The sequence below is a fragment of the Piliocolobus tephrosceles genome, chromosome 21 (genome assembly GCF_002776525.5).
Source record: "Piliocolobus tephrosceles isolate RC106 chromosome 21, ASM277652v3, whole genome shotgun sequence".
NCBI classification, from domain to species: Eukaryota; Metazoa; Chordata; class Mammalia; order Primates; family Cercopithecidae; genus Piliocolobus; species Piliocolobus tephrosceles.
In genome coordinates, this window is record NC_045454.1 from 46,826,415 (window position 1) to 46,838,313 (window position 11,899).

General features: G+C 58.7%; 2 protein-coding genes across 2 annotated transcripts; one reads left to right on the forward strand and one right to left on the reverse strand.

Annotated features, from left to right (window-relative positions):
- Window positions 1–6: 6 nt before the first annotated feature.
- Window positions 7–1,087, forward strand: LOC111532485 (galactoside 3(4)-L-fucosyltransferase). The gene is made up of 2 exons (XM_026455616.1): window positions 7–616; window positions 718–1,087. The coding sequence occupies exons 1-2, from the start codon at window positions 39–41 to the stop codon at window positions 1,085–1,087; spliced, it is 948 nt and encodes a 315-aa protein (XP_026311401.1). The 5' UTR covers window positions 7–38.
- Window positions 1,088–5,794: 4,707 nt separating this feature from the next.
- Window positions 5,795–10,655, reverse strand: NRTN (neurturin). The gene is made up of 2 exons (XM_023198071.3): window positions 10,088–10,655; window positions 5,795–6,367 (listed from the first exon to the last, which is right to left on the reverse strand). Exons 1-2 carry the CDS (start codon window positions 10,254–10,256, stop codon window positions 5,943–5,945), a joined length of 594 nt encoding a protein of 197 aa, XP_023053839.1. The 5' UTR covers window positions 10,257–10,655; the 3' UTR covers window positions 5,795–5,942.
- Window positions 10,656–11,899: the final 1,244 nt, after the last annotated feature.

The window sequence follows — 11,899 nt, forward strand, 5'->3', positions numbered from 1 at the left end:
GGCACCTGCAAGCCCTGGACGGATACTTCAATCTCACCATGTCCTACCGCAGCGACTCTGACATCTTCACGCCCTACGGCTGGCTGGAACCGTGGTCCGGCCAACCTGCCCACCCACCGCTCAACCTCTCGGCCAAGACCGAGCTGGTGGCCTGGGCGGTGTCCAACTGGAAGCCGGACTCGGCCAGGGTGCGCTACTACCAGAGCCTGCAGGCCCATCTCAAGGTGGATGTGTACGGGAAATCCCACAAGCCCCTGCCCAGGGGGACCATGATGGAGACGCTGTCCAGGTACAAGTTCTACCTGGCCTTCGAGAACTCCTTGCACCCTGACTACATCACCGAGAAGCTGTGGAAGAACGCCCTGGAGGCCTGGGCCGTGCCCGTGGTGCTGGGGCCCAGCAGAAGCAACTATGAGAGGTTCCTGCCACCCGATGCCTTCATCCACGTGGACGACTTCCAGAGCCCCAAGGACCTGGCCCGATACCTGCAGGAGCTGGACAAGGACCACGCCCGCTACCTGAGGTACTTTCGCTGGCGGGAGACACTGCGGCCTCGCTTCTCCAGCTGGGCACTGGATTTCTGCAAGGCCTGCTGGAAACTGCAGGAGGAATCCAGGTACCAGACGGTGCGCAGCATAGCGGCTTGGTTCACCTGAGAGGCCAGTGTGGGGCCTGGGCTGCTGGGAACCTCATTTTCCTGGGGCCTCACCTGCTGAGGTGGGGCCTCATCTACCTAAGGACTCGCTTGCCTGAAGCTTCACCTGCCTGGGGATTCACCTACCTGGGTCCTCCCTTTCCTGGGACCTCACCTGCTGGAGTCTTTGGTGGCCAGGCATGTCACTTACCTGGGATTTCACATGCTGGCTTCCAGGAGCGTCCCCTGCAGAAGCCTGGCCTGCTGGGGACCTCATCTCCTGGGGACTTTGCCTACTGGGGACCTCGGCTGTTGGGGACTTTACCTGCTGGGACCTGCTCCCAGAGACCTTGCCACACTGAATGTCACCTGCTAGGAGCCTCGCCTCCTGGGGACCTCACCCTGGAGGGCACTGGGCCCTGGGAACTGGCGCCCTTGGGGCCCCTCCCATGAGTGATGGTTCTGGCTGATTTGTTTATGATGTTGTTAGCTGCCTGTGAGGGCTGCAGAGGGACAATGACGGTACCGTTTCCAGATGTAATATTGCAAAGACAACCAATGATGAGGCTGGGCGCGGTGGCTCACGCCTGTACTCCCAACACTTTGGGAAGCCAAGGCAGGTGGATCACATGAGGTCAGGAGTTTGAGACCAGCCTTGCTAACATGGTGAAACCCCATCTCTGCTCAGAATACAAAAAATTAGCCGGCGTGGTGGCGGGTGCCTGTAATCCCAGGTACTTGGGAGGCTGAGGCAGGAGACTTGCTTGAACGCAGGAGGTAGAGGTTGCTGTGAGCCCAGATCATGCCATTGCACTCCAGCCTGGGTGACAAGAACAAGACTCCATCTCAAAAAAAAAAAAAAAAGAGAAAGGAAAAGAAAGCTGATGATGCGTTCTCTTCATTCTAGGATAGTGGTTCTCTCCCCAGGGTGATTCTGCCCCCAGGACATTCAGCAAGGTCTGGAGACACTTTTGGCCATCGAAGTGAGGAAGGGGGACGAGGTCACCTAGCAGGCAGAGGCCGGGTTACTCCGAACCCCCTACGATGCACAGGATGCTCCCACAACACAACCACAACCAATCTGGTTCCAAGTGTCCAGAGATAGAAAAACCCTGTTCTAGGGGCTGGGCGCGGTGGCTCACGCCTGTAATCCCAGCACTTTGGGAGGCCGAGACGGGCGGATCACGAGGTCAGGAGATCGAGACCATCCTGGCTAACACGGTGAAACCCCGTCTCTACTAAAAAATACAAAAAACTAGCCGGGCGAGGTGGCGGCGCCTGTAGTCCCAGCTACTCAGGAGGCTGAGGCAGGAGAATGGCGTGACCCCGGGAGGCGGAGCTTGCAGTGAGCTGAGATCCAGCCACTGCACTCCAGCCTGGGAGACAGAGTGAAACTCCGTCTCAAAAAAAAAAAGAAAGAAAGAAAAACCCTGTTCTAGACCTTTCTATGGAGCTGGAGGTAGGTGTCAGAGCCCTGTGAGATGCATCTCCAGCTGCTTCCTGGGGGTGGGATCTGACAGAGTGGGGTCAGGAAGGACCAGTGTGGGTGGGGAGTGGGGGCCAAGCTGCCTGGGGGTCAAAGTAGGGCCTGGCTGGGACAAGGGGACCTTCCCTGCCCAGACACAGTGCCAGGTGGGGCCAGATAAGTCAGCTGAGTTATTAGGGACAGGACGGAGAAGGGCAGAGGTTCCCTGAGAAAGAAGGTGGTGGGCGTGTGGGTGACCTTCAGCATCGAAATGCCCATGGCTGGGGCGACACTCAATGTGACTGCCACCGTGTGGCTGCTAGGAACACACCACTGTGGGTGTGGCTGCAGGTGTGACTGTGTTTATGTCATGCAGACTACATATAACAGGGATGTGTATTCGTGTGATTATTCCAAGCGTGAGACTGACCATGAATGCCCTGGGAGTGTTTTTTATTTTATTTATTGTTTTAGAGACAGGTTGGAGTGCAGTGTCATGATCACGGTTCACTGCAACCTTGAACTCCTGGGCTCAAGTGATCCTCCCACTTCAGCTTCCCAAGTAGCTGGGACTACAAGCATGCACCATTACGTCCAGCTCTTTTTTTTTTTTTTTTTTTTTTTGAGAGATGGGGTCTCGCTATGTTGTCCAGTGGTTTCTCACTATGTCTTGAACTCCTGGCTTCAAGTGATCGTCCCACCTCAGCGTCCCAAAGGGCTGAGATTACAGGCGTCAGCCACCGTGTCTTGCCCTTGAGTGCGCCTTTGCATCCGCGACAGTTCAAGGGCCCCTCTCTGAGTGTGCAGGGCTGTGACTATGTGGGTCTCTCACTATGTGGCTGCTGCAGGGCTGTGCATGTGTGTAAGTGTGTCAGCAGATGTGATGGAATGGATTGTGAGTGACTGGGGCTGTGTGTGCACCCTGAGTGTGTGTCTGTGACCACAGGAGTGATGCTCTGTGCTTTTGTGAATGAGAAGTGACTTTGAGAGTGTTCCTCTCAGGCTGGGCGTGGTGGCTCATGCCTGTAATCCCAGCACTTTGGGAGGCTGAGGTGAGAGAATCACCTGAGGTCAGGAGTTCAAGACCAGCCTGGCCAACATGGTGAAACCGAGTCCCTACTAAAAATACCAAAAAAAAAAAAAAAAATTAGCCGGGCTGGGCACAGTGGCTCAGGCTTGTAATCCCAGCACTTTGTGAGGCCAAGGCAGGAGGATCACAAGGTCAGGAGATTGAGGCCATCCTGGCCAACATGGTGAAACCCATCTCTACTAAAAATACAAAAATTAGCTGGGCATGGTAGTGCGTGCCTGTAATCCCAGCTACTTGGGAAGTTGAGGCAGGAGAATCGCTTGAACCAGAGAGTCGGAGGTTGCAGTGAGCCGAGATCGCGCCACTGCACTCCAGCCTGGGCTACAGAGTGAGATGCCTCTCAAAACAAACAAATTAGCTGGGTGTGGTGGCCGGTGCCTGCAGTCCCAGCTACCCAGGTGGCTGAGGCACAAGGATCGCTTGAACCCGGGAGGCAGAGGTTGCAGGGAGCCGTGATCGCACCACTGCAGTCCAGCCTGGGCAACAGAGTAAGACTGTCTCAAGAAAAGAAAAAGAAAGAGGGAGTATCCCTTCCTGAGTGTGCAGTTCTGAGTGTGGAAGGTGACTGTGTAGGATCATGGGTCCTGCCTGCTGACCCTTTGTGGCTGGTGGTCTCTGTGTCTCGAGTGTGCTCGTGTGTGGTCTCACACTGCTGTGCCGATGGGCTGATGACAACCGCGCGGCCCCAGGGAATTGCAGGGGTTTCTCCCTTTATTTATGCTCCAATTCCCTGGGGGGCTGGGCCTGGTGCCCTGTGGCTGGGACACTGGATCTGGGTGACAGACAGGAAGGCTGAGGTCCGGGAGGCCCGGGAGGGTGGACGACACTCACATACACACGCACACAGTGGCATGTGTGAGCTTCTGGGGCGGCAGACCCCTGAGGGTCAGCTTTCTCACTGTGCGTCCTGGGCTGAACAACACTCCTCTCTCTGAGGCCAGGCCATCTAGGATGGGGAAACTGAGGCTCAGAGTAAGCGTCTCTTGGGCTTCCGCAGCGTCTGGAAACTCCAGCCTCTCTGCGGAGGCCAGGCTGAGTCGGCCCAAAAGGTGGAGGAATCCACTACCTCAAACCTCAAGAGTCGGAAGATTGCGGGGGTGGGCGGGGACCCCAGCCAGCGGCAGCCCTGAAACTGCTTCCCAAGCAGACCACCCACGGGCTTGGGCCTGGCCGCCAAGCCCTGCTCTCAGGGCCCTCTGGAAGTCCTGCTGATTAGCCGCCTTGAGTGTCTCTAGCTGTAGCTGTAGGTCCCCGGGAGCCTGGGGCCAGGGATGTTCCTGTATGTCTGGGTGATTCTCCCTGGGGGCAGTTTCTGATCTGTGCCCTCCAGCTTTGCCGGGGTCCGGGGCGGGGTGGGGGGGGGGAGGCGGGGAGGTGCGGGCTGAGCCTGGGAAGGGACTCTGTGGTTAGAGGGTGGTCCTAAGGGCAGACGTGTGGGAAGGAGTGGAGGGGGCCCAGCTAAGGAGAAGGGTTGTAGCCTTGGGAACCCCCAGTCTGAGGGGCAGGAGGGGAGGAGTCTCGCCTCGCCGGGGCCTGCCCTGGGCTCGCAATGCCCGCCCCTTCCCCGCCCCTCAGACCGACCGTGGGACCCGCCGACCCCTCCCGCGCTCTGGCAACCCAACACCCCGGGCCTGCCAAGCATCAAGGTGACACCGTGGGCAAATCTAAACACCGAGCCGGGCTTTTTCCATCCTCCGCAGGGGCTTGTCGTAAATCCCCCCTCGAGGCCCGGCCAGGGCTTTTATGGGCCGAGGACCCAGGTCTCTGGGGACCCAGCTCTACCCCAGCAGGCGCCGGCTTCGGGCTGGATGGGGCTGGCGCCCGCCCCAGGCCTCTCCCCGCCGGGAGGTGGGCAGCGTGCGGGTATTTTTAGTAGCTGGAGGGAAGGAGATAGTGGCTTTCAGCTCACCCTGGTGGGGGAAGACCGGCCCGAGGAGGCCGTCGGGCAAGGGAGGTCTCGGTCCACCTGGACCTCCGTCTCCTCACCCAGAGTGGCTCCCCCTTCCCCCTCCCTAGAAGCCCACATAGCGGGAGAAGTGCGGACGGGGAGACTCTGGGGAACTGATTCCACCTGGACCTCCGGCTCCTCACCCCCAGTGTGGCTCCCTTCCCCCCTCTCCAGAAGTCCACATAGCAGAGAGGTGCAGTCGGGGACAAGCTGGGGAAACTGGGTCCACCTAGACCTCAGAGTCTTCATCCCAGAAGCCCACACCGCGGAAGGGAACAAGCTGGGGAAGGGAGGTACGGAAGGGAACAAGCTGGGGAAACTGGGTCCACCTAGACCTCGGTCTCTTCATCCGGAGCGTAGCTCCCCTTCCCCCTCCCCAGAAACCCACACAGGAAAGAGGTACGGACCGGGACACGCTCGGGACGGGCAGAGGGACCCGTAGGGAGGCAGGAAAGACGGTCCCTGCCAACATAGCCCCATTCACCCCATTTTTCCTTTTTGTCTGCCATAAACTGGAGCCACTTTGCATCTACCCTTCCCCCAAAGCAAACGGCATCCTCCCACCACCCTGCAGCTGGGCCGCCCTACTGGTCCCCACTTTCCCGGCGGAGACAGCGACGCGAGCCCCTCGCCGAGGGTGAATCACCAGCCAGTTGTAGTTCCCACACTTTATCTCAGTACAGTTATCGCGAGAGTCCCGGGGCCGCGCCGGCGTGCTCTACGCACGCGCAGTCTGTCGCGGGACCGGCCGGTGGTGCCGTCGGGGCGGGGAGAATGGCCGCCGCTCCGGACGAGTGAGGTAGGGTCACACGCAGGCGCACTCGCGCGCCGACAGCTCGTGCACCGTGTGGTAGCGGCTGTGCGCGTCCAGGAAGGACACCTCGTCCTCGTAGGCCGTCGGGCGGCAGCAGGGCTGCGCGCGCACCCGCTCCCGCCGCAGGCGCCGCCGCTGGCGCAGGCGTCGCAGCCCGAGGTCGTAGACGCGCGCGGCGGCCTCGCAAGCGCCTGCGCAGTAGCGGAACAGCACCGTCTCGTCGGATGCGTAGCCCAGGCCCAGCTCGCTCACGCGCACCTCCAGCTCGCGCAGCCCGCACGGCCGCGCCCCAGACCGCGCACGCGCGCGCCGCCGCCGGGGCCCCGCCCGACGGCGCGGACCTGGGGGTCGTCCAGCCCAGGGAGTCAGCTCGCGCAGCTCCACCGCATCCGGGGCGCCCTGCAGCAGTGCACGGTCTGCGAGGGGAGGAAGAGAAAGGAGGCGGGTCAGTGGGTGCAGGGGATGGGAGGGAGCCCACTACCCTCGCTGTGCCCCTGCAAACGAAGACCCTTGCTGGGACGCCAGGCCTGGACGGCTTCTCGTCTCACTCCCAGATCCCAAATTTTCACACCCTCTCTGCAGGAGCTGCTCATGCAGCCTCTCTGGGCGGCACTGGAGGGCACGTACATACACCCCTACGCTGGTCCAGCACCCCTTTCTGAACCCTGAGCCTATATTGGCTGCCCAGAACCTGGTTCATCCTTTCTGGGCCGCTTTCCAGCCCGTCTCACCTTGAGCTAAGCTGACCGGGATCTCTAACTGACCTCCTCTGGGCCCCTCTCTCACCCCATTGCCGCTCCACTCTCCTCATCCTCCATCGCAAATCTACATGGACCCCGCCCTATGCTGGGCTGCCCCAGGACACTGGTGCACCCTCTCTGGGCAGCACGGGGGGGCTGCTTCCCATGCCCCATCCCTCTTTAGTGAGGCTGTCATAGGTCTCTATCTCTAGAGCCCCTTCTTCAGGCCCTGACGTTTGCTCCGAGTTCCTGGGTTTTTCAGACTCCCTCCATCCCCGTTGCCCCACTGTGCAGTGGAGCCTCAGTTTCCCTATCCAAGAAACGAATCGCGGTGGGTTTCTCAGAATGCAGAGGAGCAGCAGGTACTGCAGCCTACTGCGTTCTAGGCCTGTGTGGGGCCCCCACTCCATGGAGTGCCAGCAGCTACTGTCAGGGCCACCCTCATGTGACAGGTGACAAAATGGACCATCCCAAGGTCACATCATTACCAGGTGGCCAAGAGAGACGGGCTTAAAGGACATTCTAACTGCCTTCGTCGTTCACCCAAGTTTGGCCCAGGTCCAGCCGCCTTCTCCCACACTCGCCAGGAGGTGCCCAAGTCACTGATTCCCAGGGCCTGGCAGCCTAAATTTATTACCCAAGCGCTGGCTCCACCCCCAAACTCCGAAGCCCCAGGAGAGAAGTGCAGAGGCTGGAATGACAGGCAGCGCTACTGGCAGACCAGAAGGCAGGGGACTCCCAGCCCCAGAGCAGGTGGCAGTCACGCTTGTGGTTGGGAGAGGAAATCTTGAGTTTAGTCCCCACCTGCCCCCAGGGCTGGTGCACCTGGCTGTCAAAAGAATGAGCCTCTGGGTGGCCCTGGGGAAGGAGGGGCTGTCTGTCTCCTGGGGTTTGGTGGGGGAGGAGATGTCTGTTCCCACAGGGGGTCTCAGAAACAAGACAAACCCAGCCTCAGAGCCTGACTCTGCCACTTTTGCCACTGGCAACCTCAGGCCTCAGTTGCCCTGTCTGTTCCCTGAAGCTTGCATGATCTCTGTCTTGGCTGGGGCTGAGAGGGTAGGAAGTCAGTGCCGGGGGTGGCCGATGACTGAGAAACCTAGTCAGTGTTCTTTAAGCCATGGAGCAGGACTGGAGTGGCCGGGACTGTGCTGGGGGGTTAGTTAGGGGCACGCCCAACCCTAGAGGGGTGAATTGAAGCAGACATTTGTGGGCTTGCCACATACAATACAGATGCCCGGCTAAATCTGAATTCCATATAAACAATGAATAATCTTTTTTTTTTTTTGACACGGAGTCTCGCTCTGTCGCCCAGGCTGGAGTGCAGTGGCACAATCTCGGCTCACTGCAAGCTCCGCCTCCCGGGTTCACGCCATTCTCCTGCCTCAGCCTCCCGAATGGCTGGGACTACAGGCACCCGCTACCACACCCGGCTAATTTTTTTGTAGTTTTAGTAGAGACAGAGTTTCACCGTGTTAGCCAGAATGGTCTTGATCTCCTGACCTCGTGATCCGCCCACCTCGGCCTCCCAAAGTACTGGGATTACAGGTGTGAGCCACCGCGCCCGGCAACAGTGAATAATCTTTTAGGATGTCTGTCCCTGCCTCTGCAACGGGGCTGGCTGCTTGCACAGGGGGCTAGAACACAAAGTCCCCAGCCTGAAATTCCACCATGGAGCCTAGAACATGGGGACTTGGGGATCAGTGGCTGCTCCTTTTTTGCTGTAGGGCAGGCAGGCACCCGTCCATGGGCCCTGACCCTCCCCAGTGCCTGAAATTCCTCCATTCCTGCTTTTCCCCCTCAAGTCCTGGAGCACTGGCTTTTGGGGCCCCACCCAGGTCTCTGTCCCGACGTCCTAGGAAGGACTTCGTGCCACTTGCAGAGGGAAGTGGTGGGAGGACAGAAGTGGAGCTCGTGCCGGAGGCCACCCTTGTGCATTGTAAGGACAAGAAAAGAGGATTGTGTGGGCTGGCAGGGGCGGGTGCAGACGTGCACAGGGGCGTACTCATGGCCCACACCCAAAGGCACGGCACACGCACCCTGCCGGCGTCTGCGTCTCAGATGCCCACACAGGCGCACGCATGGACATGTGCGTGGGCACAGGGGTCAGGGCCCAGGCACCACCCTCACCCCACAGCACTTGTGGTGGGGCAGGCATTAGGGAGTGGTGGGGAGTTGGGCGAGGGTCTTGCCCTCAGGGTGGGCATTTTTTTGTCCCTATAGCAGTGCTTTTGCCCGTGTCTGTGCCCCCAGCCCTGTCTCTCCTTTCTCTCTCTCTCCACCCCCCCTCACCCCTCCAAATCTCTGGGTCTCTCTTCTGGTTTTTAGCTCCCGCTCCATCTCCCGCCTCCCCTTGGTGCCTGTCCCCTGGGGCAGATCACTGGGACCTCAGATCCAGCCTCTCTCTCCTCCCACCGCCCCCGCCCCCCGCGCCACAGGGGCCAACCAGGCGAATGCCCAGGTCTAATCTCCATCTGGCCCCCACAAGACCTCAGGGCAGAGCCTAATTCCTTGTGACAGCTAAGCCGAAAGACCCCAGTTCCCAGAAGTCACCCTAGCTCCACCAGGCCATTGGGGGAATTTGCAACCTCCCTCCACCCCATCTTTTTTTAGAAAATGTATTTATTATTATAATGTTTTGAGACAGAGTCATGCTCTGTTGCTCAGGCTGGAGTGTAGTGGTGCAATCATAGCTCGCTGCAGCCTTGAACTGTTGGGCTCAAGTGATCCTCCCACCCCAGCCTCCCAAGTAGCTGGAACTACAGGCATGCGCCACCACACCTGGCTAATTTCTAAAGTTTTTTGTAGAGATGGAGGTCTCACTACGTTGCCCGGGCTGGTCATGAACTCCTGGGCTCAAGAGATCCTCCTGTCTCGGCCTCCCAAAGTGCTGGGATTATAGGGCAGGAGCCACCATGCCTTGCCCTGAATAATCTTTTAGGATGTCTGTCCCTGACTCCCTGCAACAGGGCTTGCTGGCCCTATCCTTTTTTTTTTTTTTTTTTTTTTTTTTTTTGAGATGGAGTCTCACTCCATCACTGAGCTGGAGTACATCGGCATGATCTCGGCTCACTGCAACCTCTGCTTCCCGGGTTCAAGCAGTTCTCCTGCCTCAGCCTCCCGAGTAGCTGGGATTACAGGCACGTACCACCACGCCCAGCTAAGTTTGTATTTTTAGTAGAGACGGGGTTTCACCATGTTGGTCAGGCTGGTCTTGAACTCCTGACCTCAGGTGATCCGCCCGCCTCAAAGTGCTGGGATTACAGGTGTGAGCCACCGCGCCCGGCTGGCTGGCACTATCTTTTAAAAACTTATGACCCCCGCCGCCTCCCACTTCACTGCCTGAAATTCTACCCCTTACGTTGGGGGTATCTGACCCCACACAAAGGAGGAGCTTACACTGGGCCAGGCGGGCAATCCGGGTGTCCAGGGTTCGAGGCAGGCGGCGCAGCGGGACCAGTGCAGGTCCGAGGCGGTGGCTGAGAAGCAGGCCCTCTCGACACATCCAGATGGACAGCACGGAGCTGCAGAGCACTGAGGCCAAGGCCGCCGCCTTCCAGCGCTGCATCCTCAGCCTGCGGGCACGGGATGGTCAGCCGCACGCCCCCTGTCTGTCCCTCCAGCAACGAACAGGCGCAGGGCGCTGGGCCAGGACTCAGTGTGGGGCCTTTGACTTTGAACAACGCCTGCCAAATGGTCGATAATCACATGGGAATGGTTCCTCAAGGAACCATTGAACAAGGAAGGGGTTGGGCTCCGTGCCAGGAGTCACAGGGAACCGCCCCCATCTGGGGGTCCCGGAGTGCCTTCCTGAGGAGCCGATGACAGGGTCCAGACTTGAACAAAGGTAGGAGTTGACCAGGCAGAGAAGAACGACATCACAGGCAGGGGACACAGCCAGTGCAAAGGCCCCGAGGCCGGACTGAGCGTGGCGTATCCCAGGAACAGCGAGGAGGCCGGAGAGACTGCAGCTGAGGAGCCAGGGGGAAGAGTGAAAGGAGGAGAGGTCATTTCCGGCAGGTGGCACTGTAGGACAAGGGCGCGGGGAGGGTGGTGTTTAGGATCGTGTGGAGGCAGGAATCCGGGGCTGACACTGTTCCCTACAGGCTAGTGTCCTCCATTGACTCTGCCCCTCTCTGAGCCTGTTTCCCATCCAGAGGGATAAGCATGCCCAGAAGTGGTTAGCAATGGGCCAGAGCTGCCCCGACACTGAGTCCCGGCTCCGGGCTTTTGCACAGACAGGTGTTTCCCTGGAGAACACTTCTTCCCTCCCTCCCCACTCCCACTCCCCTTTCTTTTTAACTTTTTCTCTTTTTCCTTTTGGAGATGGAGTCTCGCTCTGTTGCCCAGGCTGGACTGCAGTGGCACAATCTCAGCTCACCGCCACCTCCGCCTCCCGGGTTCAAGTGATTCTCCTGTCTCAGCCTCCCCAGTAGCTGGGATTACAGGCACCCGCCACCACACCCGGCTAGTTTTCGTATTTTTATTTTTTTTATTTTTTATTTTTATTTATTTATTTATTTATTTATTTATTTATTTATTTGAGACGGAGTCTCGCTCTGCCGCCCAGGCTGGAGTGCAGTGGCGCGATCTCGGCTCACTGCAAGCTCCGCCTCCCGGGTTCACGCCATTCTCCTGCCTCAGCCTCCGGAGACAGCTGGGACTACAGGCGCTACAGCCACCGTGCCCGGCTAATTTTTTGTATTTTCAGTAGAGAGGGGGTTTCACTGTGGTCTCGATCTCCTGACCTCGTGATCCGCCCACCTTGGCCTCCCAAAGTGCTGGGATTACAGGCGTGAGCCACCGGGCCCAGCTAGTTTTCGTATTTTTAATAGAGACGGGTTTCACCCTGTTAGCTATGCTGGTCTCAAGCTCCTGACCTCAAGTAATCTGCCCACCTTGGCCTCCCAAAGTGCTGGGATTACAGGCGTGAGCTACCGCACCCAGCCTCCTCTCTTTCTTTTTTCTCTTTCTTTCCCTTCCTCCCTCCCTCCTTTCCTTTCCTTTCTTTCCTTTCCCTCCCTCCCTTCCTTTCTTCCTTCCTTCCTTCCTTGCTCCCTCCCTCCCTTCCTTCTTTCCTTTCTCTCTCTTTCTTTCTTTTTCTCTCTCTATTTTTTTTTCTTAGACAGGGTCTTGCTCTGTCGCCCAGGCTGGAATGCAGTGGTGTGATCACGACTTACTGCAGCCTCCACCTCCTAGGCTCAAGCGATC

Excerpts from the sequence above, each read along its gene's own strand:
- LOC111532485 (XM_026455616.1), top strand. The coding sequence starts at position 39 with ATGTCCTACCGCAGCGACTCTGACATCTTCACGCCCTACGGCTGGCTG. Across the intron at positions 617-717 it reads AAACTGCAGGAGGAATCCAG|GTGGGGCCTCATCTACCTAA; the intron begins GTACCAGACGGT and ends TCACCTGCTGAG.
- NRTN (XM_023198071.3), bottom strand. The coding sequence starts at position 10,256 with ATGCAGCGCTGGAAGGCGGCGGCCTTGGCCTCAGTGCTCTGCAGCTCC. Across the intron at positions 6,368-10,087 it reads GATTGCCCGCCTGGCCCAGT|ACCGTGCACTGCTGCAGGGC; the intron begins GTAAGCTCCTCC and ends CTCCCCTCGCAG.